Genomic DNA, 13,870 nt, shown 5'->3' on the forward strand with positions numbered 1-13,870 from the left:
AATTTAAAAAGTGCCATACAATATTGTCAGGATTCGTTATGATGGCCAGCTCTAAGAAATTAAATGAGTAAACTCCCAGAAGACTATCAGGCAGTGTTTTAGAATAAGGAGTACTATGAAGCTGTCATGAACAGTCCAAGATGACAGCTCATTTATCTAACAAACAGGGTACAGTAATTGAGAGCCTGGGCTCTAGAGCCACACAGACCCTGGTTTAAAGCCAGTTCTGCCACTTCCTAGCTATGTAATCTGACTAGCTGTATTACTGTTAAAAGGAGATGATGTAAGTGATTCAAATAGGGGTTAAAAGCATTATTCAGCCAGGAGCAGTAGCTCATGCCTGTAATCCCAGCACTTTGGGAGGCCAAGGTGGGTGGATCACCTGAGGTCTGGAGTTTGAGACTAGCCTAGCCAACATGGTGAAACACCCATCTCTACTAAAAATACAAAATTTAGCCAGGTGTGGTGGCATGCACCTGTAGTCCCAGGTACTTGGGAGGTTGAGGCAAGAGAATCGTCTGTGGAGGTTGCAATGAGCCGAGATTGTGCCACTGCACTCCAGCCTGGGTGACAGAGCAAGACTTCATCTTAAAAAAAAAAAAAAAAAAAAAAAAGTGCTTCTCACTTTAGACATTCTGCTTTTAGAAAAAAAAAAAAGAAGAAGCATTATTTAGCTGATACGCTCAGGGCATACCTGAACTCCAGGTAAATTCCCAAGTAAAGCAAGATTGGAGTTTTATAGAGTAAAGAGAAGAAAGGGGTTTGTGTCCTTGTGGTTTAGCTCAGGTAACAGTTTTTTTATGTTAATTGCTGTGAAACCTTTGGTTGAGATTGTTTCTTTTTTTTTTTTTTAATTGTAATTTAGGTTCTGGGGTACATGTGCAGATCATGCAGGATTGTTGCATAGATACATACATGGCAAGGTAGTTTGCTGCCTTCATCCCACCATTACCTGTATCTGGTATTTCTCCCCTCATTATCCCCCCACACCCTCTCCATCCCTGCTGTCCCTCCCCTAGCCCCCGCTCTACTGACCTCAGTATGTGATGCTCCCCTCCCTGTGTCCACGTGTTCTAATTGTTCAACACCCACCTATGAGTGATAGCATATGGTATTTGGTTTTCTGTTCTTGTGGCAGTTTGCTGAGAATGATGGTTTCATTTTTTTATACTTCTTCCTCAGAATATATTGGTGCAATCCTATCCTGATAACTGTTATTTTGAGAGTTGTTCTTACAAGCCTTGTAGTTTCTCAGTTTGTCAAGGTTCACAGGTGGAAGAGGTGGCAAAATAGGGGGAAAAGGGAAAGGAGGCAAGGGTTGAAGTCAAGGAAAACTGGGAACTCTCTGTCATGTCTGTTTTATATCAGCAATATGAGCAAAGTGCAGGGATCACAAAACAAAGAGTAATTAACTGTTAGTCCAGAAAATTCAGGAAGGCATCATAGAAGAAACTGGGTCATAAAAATGAATAGGAGTTTGCTATGCAGACAAAAGGGAAGGGACAGGCCAAGTCTGGATGCATTGCCTATGAGTTAGCCCTGCTCCACAAGGAAAAATTTTAAAGTTTTTACATAAAATAAATAAAGTTTTTTTAAAAGGGACTAAACTATATGTAGAGGAAAAGATATATATAAAAGCAAAGAGGTATGAAAGTTTAAAAAATGGTAAGAACTTCAATGTGGATGAAGTATAGAGTACATGCTGGAGAACGGCTATCACACGGTTAAATTTCACCATTTATAATGCCACGCAAATACAGCTGAAACATCTGATACATGAAAACTTTGTGTGAGCTTCCTCACAATTAAGATAATCTAGGCTGCAGAAGCCCACTGGAGCAAAAACTTACAAGCTCAGACATAGTGACCCAGGGCACCCACCATTGTTCGTGGCCATCACACCAATCTTAGAGAATTCATACCACCGTATTTCTGGGGCTTTGAGTCACATGGGAAAGATGAAAGAAACCCATGGAACCAAATAATTAAAATAAGATATAGCATCCTCAGTGAGAATCTGGCAATATGACTGATGCTTGGTGTGCCCTTAGAGGGAGTTCCTAGTGGTGGCTGGCTCAGAGGAACTCTAGAATCACTGTGTCTGCCACTAAAATGCACTTGGCTCACACACAGTAGGAGGGTGCTAAAGATTGCCGCAAACTGATGAAGTTCCTGGCCTCCATCCACTGTCACAGTTAGGCAGAGTAAGCCCTTTCATCCAGGAGTCCTACTGGACTCCTGAATCAGAGTTCTCCACATCTGTTGTTTGGAGACCCTCCCAGTTATATATTTTTTTTGGAAATACACAACAATGTATCCCGTGGCTTTTATTAAGACTCACTACAGTGAAAGCAAAACGTTTCAAAAGTAAGTGCTCGTGCCCTTCATTCTGGATTAAAACTAATTTTATTTTAAGTGACTAGTGAACACCCCCTCTTCCATTATAAAGGCCACCATTGTTCCTAGATATTCTTCCTGGGGCTTTAAGCGCTAAACTGTACCATTTCTTCCTTTAAAATATAATTTAAGCAAACCTCCTTGCTGCAGTTTTCTGTGAGAAAATTCAAGCAGTCCTTTCAGTTCCCACAAAATCAAATAATCTTTTTTGTTTATATCCACTCCTCCAAGACCAGTTCCATAAAAAGCATTTTGCATGCCCAGTAATGGTACAACCTTCAAGCACAAACTTCCTCTTGGAGGATATTGCTGGTTAATGTAACACAGTGTACACTGGCCTTGTTCCCCAACCATCACCTTTATGAAGTCACATTTTATTTTTAAGAGGTTCTTGGTTATAGTCTTAGAATCGGGAGAAAGAGGGCTGTGAGACTGAAATAAATCTTACTGTCATATATTTACATTCAGGATTATAGAGGCAGAATTGTGCCATGTTCTTGCAGAACATGTCACCATAGCCCTAAGCTTATACCTTAGTATTATAAAATTTCACTGGGCCAAAAGCCAAAGATAAACCCATAGTAACAACATATCTTTAAGGATTAGCCCATCTACTTTTGATCCTAACTCTCTAGAAGGTACTAGAGAATCTCCAAAGGCCAGTGTTATAGGCCCTAATATTCTAGGATAGGCCTCTGATTAGTCCTTATATTGAAAATTGAAAGATGGGAGGGAGGAAAGGGTAACCATTATAGATTTTTAAAATCCTTTTAAAGATTGATTTAGTATGTCCTGCACTAGGAGAATCACCAGTACTATAATTCATGATGAGAAAGGATGTGAGACTACTGAAGTTTCCTTTAAGTTTTCTTTGAGCCTCACTGGTTGGGAGTTTCTGAGAAGAATAAGGGAAATGTTTTACAGATAGCACTTATTAAGGATCCCTTCAGGCCAGGTATAGTGGCTCACACCTGTAATCCCAACACTTTAGGAGGCCAAGGCAGGTGGATCACTGGAGCCCAAGAGCTTGAGATGAGCCCCGGCAATACAGTGAGATCTTGTCCCTACAAAAAAATAAAATAAAATTAGATCATCCTACACAACATAGTGAGACCCTGTCTAAAAAAAGTTTTAAAATGAGCTGGGTGTGGTGGTGCACACTTGTGGTCCTAGCTACTTGGGAGGCTGAGGTGGGAGGATCGCTTGAGCTCGGGAGGCGGAGGTTGCAGTGAGCTGAGATGGTGCCACTGCACTCCAGCCTAGATGACAGAGCAAGACTATGTCTCCAAAAAACAAGTGAGAGGAGAGTGGTTTCTTCACTCTTCACATTGAAGGTACTAAAAGTTAAGTTTCAACAACTATATAATGTTTCATAGGGCTGATGTAAAGACTCCATGTGCTAACCCTAAATTCTTAGCTGTTGCGCTAATAGCTCTTTCGCCCATGACCTCCTTAATCACATGACTTCCTGGAAATAATTCTTTTTTTCCCAGAGCTTTGAAGAATAATCACTTACACAGAAGTGGTAATCCATGTCTTACAATGCCAAATAAAGCCTAAATTCCAGTGCTGAGAACAGAGCTTGCTAATATGGTAGCCTATAAACATAGGTTTTAGGTTTCCCTTCTAGGTGGCAGTTGTTTGAATGACCCCCAAAAAAAATTTGCCAAAGAATTAGTGCTTACGCTTTTCCTCCTAGTAACCACTACCTGAGTAGCTCCATATGATCTGTTCTTTTTTCCCTTTTTTCTTTTTTTAAATTTAGGAGGGGTGCAAGGGCAGTTTTGTTACATAGATATATTGGGTAGTACTGAAGTATGGGTTTTTACTGTAGTCGTCACCTGAGTAGTGTACTTTGTACCCATTAAGTAATCTCTCATCCCTCACCGACCCCCAACCCTTCCACTCTTCCAAGTCTCCAATGTCTGTTATTCCACTATGTCCATGTGTGCACATTATTTAGTTCCCACTTATAAGTAAGAACATGCAGTATTTGGCTTTCTGAGTTATTTCACTTAAGATAATGGCCTCTAGTTTCATTCACATTGCTGCAAAAGACATGATTTCACTCTTAATGTTTGAGTAGTATTCCATGGTGTGAATACTATTCCAGTAGTAGTTCAAAGCATATCAATGGATGACTGGATAAAGAAAATGTGGTATGGTATACACATACCACATTTTCTTTATCCAGTCATCCATTGATACACACTTAGATTGATTCCATATCTTTATTATCAGGTCTTATTTACATGAGGGACAGAAGCTGCAATACCTTTATCTAACTTCATGAGCGCATTTTTCTGGGGGTACCCATCTAAGGCATTTATTTCTTTCTGTTTTTTTTTTTCCCCTAAGACAGAGTCTTGCTCTGTCACCCAGGCTGGAGTGCAGTGGCTCAATCTCAGCTCATTGCAACCTTTGCCCCCTGGGTTTAAGCAATTCTCCTGCCTCAGCCTCCAGAGTAGCTGTCATTACAGGTGCTTGCCACCACACCTGGCTATTTTTTTTTTTTTTTTTTGTATTTTTAGTAGAGATGGGGTTTCACCATTTTGGCCAGGCTGCTCTCAAACTCCTGACCTCGTGATCCACCCGCCTTGGCCTTCCAAAGCACTGGGATTACAGGCATGAGCCACTGTGCCTGGCCAGGCATTTATTTCTTTATAGAGGAAGATTGTGCTACCTTGACTAACTATAAAATAAAAATAAAAAATAACCATTCTATTTACTTTTCTGATGCATTGCCATTATTTGATATGTCTGTTCTTAGAATGGTATGCCCCCATAGGAACTGGCTAGGCTTGTACATTAATAGAGGTAGACTTAGTGGTAGATGCATAAAAAGAAATGGCAGAGTCCATAAAATGGGTTAAACTTTGGCCTGTTGGAATGGCTAAATGTTTCACTCTGGCCCAACAATCTCTGGCAGGGCAGGAGAAGTGTAAGAAATATGTAAGTTGCCACAGGACCTTATTTTCTATAAAAACTACACAGTTGTCCTTTATGAAGAAGAAAGACTCTTGAGAGATGGGAAATGGAAACATGTGGCTATTGGGGTTTCTGTGACTATAAAACGGTCTCTGTATACACTTGAAAAAAAAATTAAATAACCAATATAAAATCCACTAGTAAGCTTTACTTTGGGCTCTTTCCCTAAACCAAAACATTTGTTACTGCAGGATGAAACTGTTGCTTGCATGGCTGCAGCCATCGACACTGCAGTGGAACAAGAAGCCGTAAGTAATTGGCCCCTTTGCGTAGAACCAGGAGCTCTAACTGCCATTTCCTGTAATTTATCAGTCAACTCTAAAAGAGAACCTGGGATTGTTACCATTCTCCATAGAACGCCTGGGAAATCCAGAAATCTTTAGTGTAAATTTCAGCTTCATAAAATCCCTACCTTGGATAGGCTCTACCTCTAATAGTATAACTGGTAATGGGGGGCAGGACTTCTGAGGGATTAATGTTCCGTATTTGCAATCCAGCTTACTGATTTCTTGTTAGAGGCTAGTGTTGTGCATCAACTGTCCAGCAAGTTAAAAATGAAGAGAGGAAAAAATGAAGAGATTATGGCCAAGTCAAAAAAGCACTAGAGGAAAAAATGAAAGAGAATTTTTTCTCAGCATGATTTTCTATGGATGAGATATTAGGGGCTAAAAGAACCAAGGAAAATAATTTCAGTGTTCAGATCACAAGGATAGATAAAATGTATTAGATGTTGACTGAAGGTTAATAAAGACAGAATGAAAGGCTGGACGACGGGTTGCTTGAGACAGCCTTTTCTCCTTAAAATGAATCTATGTCAGTAGTTTTCACATTCTGAAAGAAGGAAAGTACTAGATCAGGTACTAGAGGTCAGCTGTGTGAGAACAAATGAACCCTTTTCTCCATTTCCACTATTCCTGAAGTGCCATTTCCAGGACCTTCTCTCCTGTAAGAATCCCTTAGAATGAGGTAAACATAAGAAATGCTGTCCAGATCAGTAAAGGAAAGAGCAAAGAAACTTAGCTGATACTAAGAGAGTCTATTAAACTGTATAAGAAATAAGATGCTTGAGAAAGCAGGGAAATAGGCTAGCTTAGTTTATTACATCAGATACTTAAAACAAATGTATATGGAGCCAGCATTGTAAAGAAACAGGGATATTGTTAATGGAGAAGTGCCTGTGAGACTTGATGAAATAGTGCTTAAGGAACTCCATTTGCTTGTTTCTCTTATAAATTATTATCCTGATTTTTTTTCCCCAGCAAGTGGAAACCAGTCCAGAGATGAGCAGGTCTTCTGACGCTTTTACCACTCAGCATGCTCTCCGTCAAGCACAGATGTCTAAGGAGCTGATTGAGCTGAATAAAGCCCTTGCACTGAAAGAGGCCCTGGCTAGGAAGATGACTCAGAACGACAGCCAACTACAGCCCATTCAATTCCAATACCAGGTAAACAATTTTCTAGGGCAGTGTTTGTTATGTCTACCACCTCTTAAACTGAGTGGGAAGAAAACAAGCATATCATTTTTAATGACGAAAACACAACAAAATGTGCACAGTATAATGGGAGTTGTACTGTTGGTTTAAAAAGAGAATACATTCAGGATATGGAACCTGTAATTTATTCCATTTAACTTATCTAATGCCTTACCTTATGCTGCAGGTATTTAATAAATAGTTTTTTAACATTATAATAAATGTCCCTACTTATAGAGAAATTATATTCTAAGAACTATGCTTGGATTCTGAGAAAAACACATCTTTTGGTAAATAGTCTGGGTGATAGTATGAATTCTGAAGAGACTAGTGGATGTCACATGACTTGACAAATGGCTAAACTTTTTTTCTAATAATAGTTCTAAGTGACCTTTGCCAATTAATAATCGGGTCTTTACTTAAAGGCAAATCCTTGGCTTTCAGGTTACCCACAAGAAATGGCCCTTGCTCCAGACTTATTTTCCCTTGTAGTCCAGTTTCTCACTGTTTGTGATTATAGACAAAGGGATATTAGAATGAGTGGTCGGAGAAAGAGTGGGTTGTTTTTCCATCCAGCTATATCCTACTACTCCGAAAGTATTATATGCTTATATTGAGGAATAGCTTTAGTACCCATGCTTTCTTTTTCCCCTCATGGCAACTGTTCATATGACATATTTTATTTCCAATCTACAACCATTAAAAACACTTTATAAGTTTACACTGTACAGTTATTCTCACATCTGAAATAAGACACAGGGGCAGGAGAGCTTGTGAATTGGACCGCAGTTGTCCTAACACCTGATTCCTCCTGGGAAGGAGCCTTTTGAAGATAGAAGTGGGAAGGAGAGAACAGTGGACAAGAGATGTAGACAGTTAGCCCAAGGATGCCCTTGGTCCCTTCCCTCCCGAGGGCCTTTTCCTGGGGGTCCCCCAGGGCCCATGACTACAGGACCCTCACCAGGAAACCAGACTGAGTGGGAAGTGTTGGCAGGGGCTGGGAAGGGAGGCCAGGAGGAGGAGGAAAGACAGCTTCTGGCTCTCTTCCCAGCTGCTGGAGGTTTGGAGCTGTTTTTTAGCACCGTCTACAAGGTCTCCCTGGGGTTGGAAGGAGGAGAAACTGGGGGTTTAGGATTCCTTCCTTGTGGAGTTAGGTTTCTTTCCATTTGAAGAGGGGCCATCTGGCCTATGGTAAGGTTCCCAAGGGTCTTCTGCCTTCTGCCTCCCCAGGACTTCCATCCCCTGCCTGACTGACACCATCTACACAGCCTTTTGTAAAACCAAGACAAGTGGGAGAGGTGGGCAGAGCTGGGACCAAGCCAGGAACAGGGAAAGAAAAAAATGTATGCTTTCTCCAGGCCCTTCAACTTATCTTTCTCTTTCAAGAGGAGAGACTATAGGGTTGGTTTTTACTGGTGATAGTTCCCAATCTCAGGAGTTCAGATGAGGCTAGTATTTTCTACCTATTCTTGGCCTAGACAGCCCCAGTCCCTCCCCAGGCTATACTAATGGCTGGCCTACATCAGCAGTTGGCAGATTCTCATGCATGTCAGAATCATCTGGAGGGCTCCTTAAAACCCCAGCGTATAGGACCCCACTCTATAAGCTCTAATTCAGAGGGTATTAGGTGAGGCCAATAATTGGCACTTCTATCAAGTTCCCATGTGACATTCCTGCTGCTGGAATGCAATATGAGAACTGCTGGCCTAGAATGGTGCCTGCAATCACATCCTCAACAACCTGGTGCCCCCTGGGCATACTAAGGAGCTGGACCATAGCTGGCAAAGCCGAGCCTTAGGGGTACCACATCACCTGGGAAGCTGCTGGGAATGGTCTTGGGGTGAGCCCCCGGTACAGAGAAGTAAACTAAGGCACTGAGTTCAGTGGCAGAGCTGAGAGTGGAGCATGATACCAGGGCCCGTTAGAGAAAGGATGGGGCTGCAGGACCCTGTAGCAAGTACTCATGCTTTTTTTAAATTATCAGCTCTCATGTATTTTCAGAGTAAAGACCAAAAAAAAGTGTTTCTGCTAATTGATTTTCACCATGTTTTGCCCTAGGTTAGAGGTTGCTTCCAACCTTTTGTTATCATGGTTGTTTTTAACTTTCAAAAAATTTAGTTTTTTATAATCCCAGCACTTTGTGAGGCTGCAGTTGACAGATCACTTGAGTCCACGAGTTTGAGACCAGCCTGAACAGCATGATGAAACCCTGTCTCTACAAAAAATACAAAAATTAGCCGGGCCTGGTGGTATGAGCCTATAGTCTCAGCTACTTGGGAGGCTGAAGTGGGAGTATCGCTTGAACACAGGGAAGTCAAAGCTGCAGTGAGCTGAGATCACACCACTGCACTCCAGCCTGAGTGACAGAGTGAGACTCTCTCAAAAAAAAAAAAAAAAACTTTGGCTGGCATGGTGGCTCACACCTGTAATCCTATCACTTTGGGAGGCCAAGGCAGGCAGATCACTTGAGGCCAGGAGTTCAAGACCAGCCTGGCCAACATGGTAAAACCCTCTCTCTACTAAAATTTTAAAAATTAGCTGCATGCCTTTAATCCCAGCTACTTAGAAGGCTGAGGCAGGAGAATTGCTTAAACTCAGAGATGGAGGTTGCAGTGAGCTAATATTGTACCACTGCACTCCAGCCTGGGTGACAGAGTGAGACCCTGTCTCAAAAACAAACAAAAACTGAATTTGTAATCTATGTCAAACAAATGCATATATGTCATTTTTTAAAGTCAAATACTATAATACTTCGAAAAATCAAAGCAGTCCTCTATTCCTATTTCTTCTGACATTTACCTCCATATTTCTAGATAAGAATTGGCAGTATAATTATGTTAAATTTTAGATAAATATCTGTTGGCCTCCCACAATGGACGTCAAGAATATAGCTCTCTTACCCCACCACCTGTGCACACTGCCTCACCTTTATCTTCCAAAATGGTTATATCACCCTTTTTGTTTAAATGAATATTTAGTGTTTAAATGTTTCTGATTATGTAAATATGTTTAAAATTGAGCCACATAGTATGATTCCATTTCCTTTCTTGCATAGCTCTTTGTATTTTCTAGAGTTAATATGTCTCATTTTTTCCATTTATTAGTTTTCTATATACCTGTCAATCCAAACTTCTTGACGAAACTGTAAAACTCTTCACTGTGATCAGACATACCAAATAATTTATCAATCCATTTCTTTCCTGAAAACAACCCTTCTGGCATCTTCTGTCCTGGTTTGCTTTCTGTAGGGCTGTTGCCCAGCCACCAACTTGGGACCATCATCCTGGGGATTTGCTTCACTTCTTTCTCATCTCTGTGTTGACACGGATTTCATGTCTTCCTCCTCTTTGATATGCCCCTTTGTTTTGGTGGAGTAAAACCCCAATAGCTTTCTGCGAATGCATACATGAAAGGGAAATACCTTAAAGCTTTGCATGTCTGAAAATAGCTTTTTTAAAATTCTTTTTTTTTTTTTTTTTTTTGAGACGGAGTTTCACTCTTGTTACCCAGGCTGGAGTGCAATGGCGCTATCTTGGCTCACCGCAACCTCCGCCTCCCGGTTTCAGGCAATTCTCCTGCCTCAACCTCCTGAGTAGCTGGGATTACAGGCACGCGCCACCATGCCCAGCTAATTTTTTTTGTATTTCTAGTAGAGACGGGGTTTCACCATGTTGACCAGGATGGTCTCGATCTTTTGACCTCGTGATCCACCCGCCTCAGCCTCTCAAAGTGCTGGGATTACAGGCTTGAGCCACCGCGCCCGGCTTTTTAAAAATTCTTAAACTTGTTGGTTGGGTTTACAATTTTATAGAAATTTTTTCTTCAGAATTTTGAAGGCCTTGCTCCATTTTCTTCTATTTCTAGTATTGCTATTGAGCAGTCCATTATGATTTTGGATTATTTGTATTAGACCTGTATTTTTTTTACTCTGGAAAGTTTCAGGATTATTTCATTGTCCCCAGGAGTTATTTAACTTCACAATGATGGGTCTTGGTATGGTTTCCTGTTTTTTTTGTTGTTGTTGTTTTTATAGAGACAGGGTCTTGCTCTGTTGCCCGGGCTGGAGTGCAGTGGTGCCATCACAGCTCACTGCACCCTCGACTTCTTGGGTGTTAAAAACGTGAGCGTTGAATGAAGAGACTCCCCAAACAGGCTTTGTGTGAGCAACATGGCTGTTTATTCACCTGAGTGCAGGTGGGCTAAGCCCGAAAAGGGCGTGGGATAGGAGTTGGTTTTATAGGTTGGGGCAAATCTTTTGGGGAGGGGGCAGGGATGTTATAGAGTAAGATTAGTTACAGTGGTGGGGATAGGGGCAAGGAGTATGCATTACCATAAGTTCAGTTACAATGGCAGGTGCGTAAGGCTTAAGAAAAGTTAAGATGGCAGGGTGGGGTAAGGAGTATTTACATTATTATAATAACAGTTAAGATGGCAGGGTGGGTTGATGTCTGGGGGGAAGCTCCACGGGGGGATCAGGGAGAATGGTGAATGCAGGTGGGGGATGGGGTAATCAGCCAAGGCAGGCAGGACTTTAGACTTTCTGGGTCCGGGCTTGCACATGGAGGCCTGACATACCTGTCTTTTTATAGAGAAAGAATTAGAGAAGAGAGGGTGGTAACAGGTTTCAGGGGGTGGCGAAGTTTCTCAAGGCTTCTTTGAGCAGGATTGGGGGCGGCATGGAAACCTAAAAATGGGAAAGAATTTAGACTGCTGGCAGATCTCGGGGAAAGGGGTGATATTGTGGGGTTATTCAAAGGAGCATTTGTTGTATTGCCTAATTGGTTATTGCTTATATACGATTTTGTAGGAATTGAGAGATTAGTTGGAAAAACACAGGGTCCAAATAAGAGAAGGAGAAAGATAGTATTAGAGGACTAAGGATTGGAAGAAGCCATGACTCCCAGTTAGAGAGTGCCCAGACAGTCCAGCCAGGTCCAGAATAACCATTTGCCTGATTAGTGAGCTTTTGTGCTCTTTCTTTTAATTTATTGATGGCATTTTATACAAGACCAGGCTGGTTTACATAAAAACATTCTTTATTTAGGAATAGGCAAAAACGTTTTTTAGCAGTTAGTAAATTAAGACCTTTGCAGTTTTAGAGGACAACTGCAGCTAGGGAATTTACTTGAGCTCGAAGAATGGATAATGAATGACTTAATTTTCCAGTGCTAGCAGAGAAATCATTAGAGAGGCTACGGAAGGTGCCGACTGAAGTGGTAAGGCGTGTGCTGAGTGCAGTAGTAATTTCTAACCCTACAAGTAAGGGGATTAATGGAATGACCTGCTTGTGTTGTGTTGGGACCACAAGGGAAACAGGGAGGCTTTTGTCCCATTGGCAAACTGGATTTTGGGAGTAAGGAAAACTAGGATACAAGTGCCTGTCCAGTTGGTAGGAAGGCAGATGTAAGAAGAAGAACCACAGAGGAAAAAAGTCCTTGGCTTAGACAGAACTGGAAGTGTAAACTGAAAAGGTGAGAAAGTGGTTTGAGGATCCTGGGGCTTTGGACCTGAATGCCAAGGGAACCAGCAAGGGCTGCAGCTGTTAAAGGTTGTAGCCAGGTTTGGTAGGGTAAATGTGTGGAGGGAGAGCTTTTGTTTTCATGGTGTATGAAGAAACATGTGGTATTTATAAGTAACCATTCACTTTTATTAACAAGATTGGGTATGAGCAGAGAATGGAAACCATATTAAGAGTGAAATATTAGCTGTAATTGCCTGGAGGAAAAGTGTAAACAGGCAACTTAAACAAAAGCAGGGCATGTAAAAGTAAATGAGTACAGTGAATTTGAGCACAGTTAGACAATAATAGAAACAGACTTTTTGAGGTGTGGTTTAAGTAGTAGGGGTGGCTGCATAAAACTGGAGAAGGCGAGGGACTGAAAGTAAGTTTGTGAGGTGTAAAGAGAAAACATTGGAGGTTGTGAGAGCTATAGAGGGTAAATGGGGCATAGCCTGTGATTTTGAGGGATTTTAAGAGTATCAGGGCGGCAGTTGCTGCCGTGCGTAGTCATGAGGGCCAGCTCAGGACTGTGAGGTTAAGTTGTTTGGATAAAAAGGCTATAGGCCGTGGGCCTGGCTCCTGTGTAAGAATCCTGACCGCGCAGCCCTGGATTTTAGCAGTATATAATGAAAAGGGTTGAGACAAGTTGGGGAGAGCTAGGGAGGGAACAGTTTTTAGAGCTGTCTTTAAGGAGCAAAAGGAGGAGCAAGGAAAGGATTTAGGATTAATAGGGCTGGATAAGTTTCCTTTAGTGAGTTTATACCATGGCTTAGTTAGAATAGCAAAACCTGGTATCCAGAAATGAAAGCGGCCAACCACACCCAGGAAGTAGAGAAGCTGTTGTTTGATAGATGGGGTTGGGGTTTGGAAATTAACCGTATACAGTTGGCAGGGAGAGCGTGTGTATGCTGGCGAAAGATTATAACAGATGGGGAAGAAATTTGGGCTTTGGAAAGGGATACACGATACCCCTTTGAGTATAGATGCTGAAGAAGCAGGAGGGTGAATTAAAAGGCCATATTGCAATAGGCGGGTGATAACAAGCTTTATGACTTTTAAAGCCTGTTGTGGGATGGGATACTGGTGCTGGGCAGGGTAAGGGTGGTTAGGTTTTAAGGGGATGATGAGGGGTGAGTGACTTAGAAACAGATGGGAAGATGGTGTCCTACACCCTAGGGTTAAGGTAGGGGGACAATAAGGGGAGCTATTGAGGGAGGTATGGGTTTGGGGAAGAGGGCAACAATGAGGTGTGGCTGTAGCCCAGGAATAGTTAAGGAGGCAGATAATTTTGCTAGGATATTTTGGCCTAACAGGGGAACTGGACAAGTCAGGATGATTAGGAAAGAATATGGAAAGGAATGCCAGCCTAATTGACGCCAGACTTGGGAAGTTTTCAGAGGCCTGGAGGCCTTGCCGTCAATTCCCATAACAGTTATGGAGGCCAAGGAGACAGGTCCTTGAAAAGAAGGCAGTGTGGGGTGGGTGGCCTGGTGTTGATTAAGAAGGGGATGGA

At 41.9% G+C, this 13,870-nt stretch overlaps 1 protein-coding gene across 3 annotated transcripts in view; it reads left to right on the top strand.

Annotated features, from left to right (window-relative positions):
- The window catches only part of KIF4A (kinesin family member 4A), a 130,912-nt gene that overhangs the window by 62,855 nt on the left and 54,187 nt on the right, over window positions 1-13,870 (top strand). For all 3 annotated transcript variants that reach the window (XM_003943074.4, XM_074392277.1, XM_074392278.1), the window contains 2 exons: window positions 5,577-5,633; window positions 6,645-6,830. In XM_003943074.4, coding sequence (XP_003943123.1) covers window positions 5,577-5,633; window positions 6,645-6,830 — 243 coding nt within the window. The remainder of the gene's footprint in view (window positions 1-5,576; window positions 5,634-6,644; window positions 6,831-13,870) is intronic.

This window comes from Saimiri boliviensis, chromosome X (genome assembly GCF_048565385.1).
Source record: "Saimiri boliviensis isolate mSaiBol1 chromosome X, mSaiBol1.pri, whole genome shotgun sequence".
Classification (NCBI taxonomy): Eukaryota; Metazoa; Chordata; class Mammalia; order Primates; family Cebidae; genus Saimiri; species Saimiri boliviensis.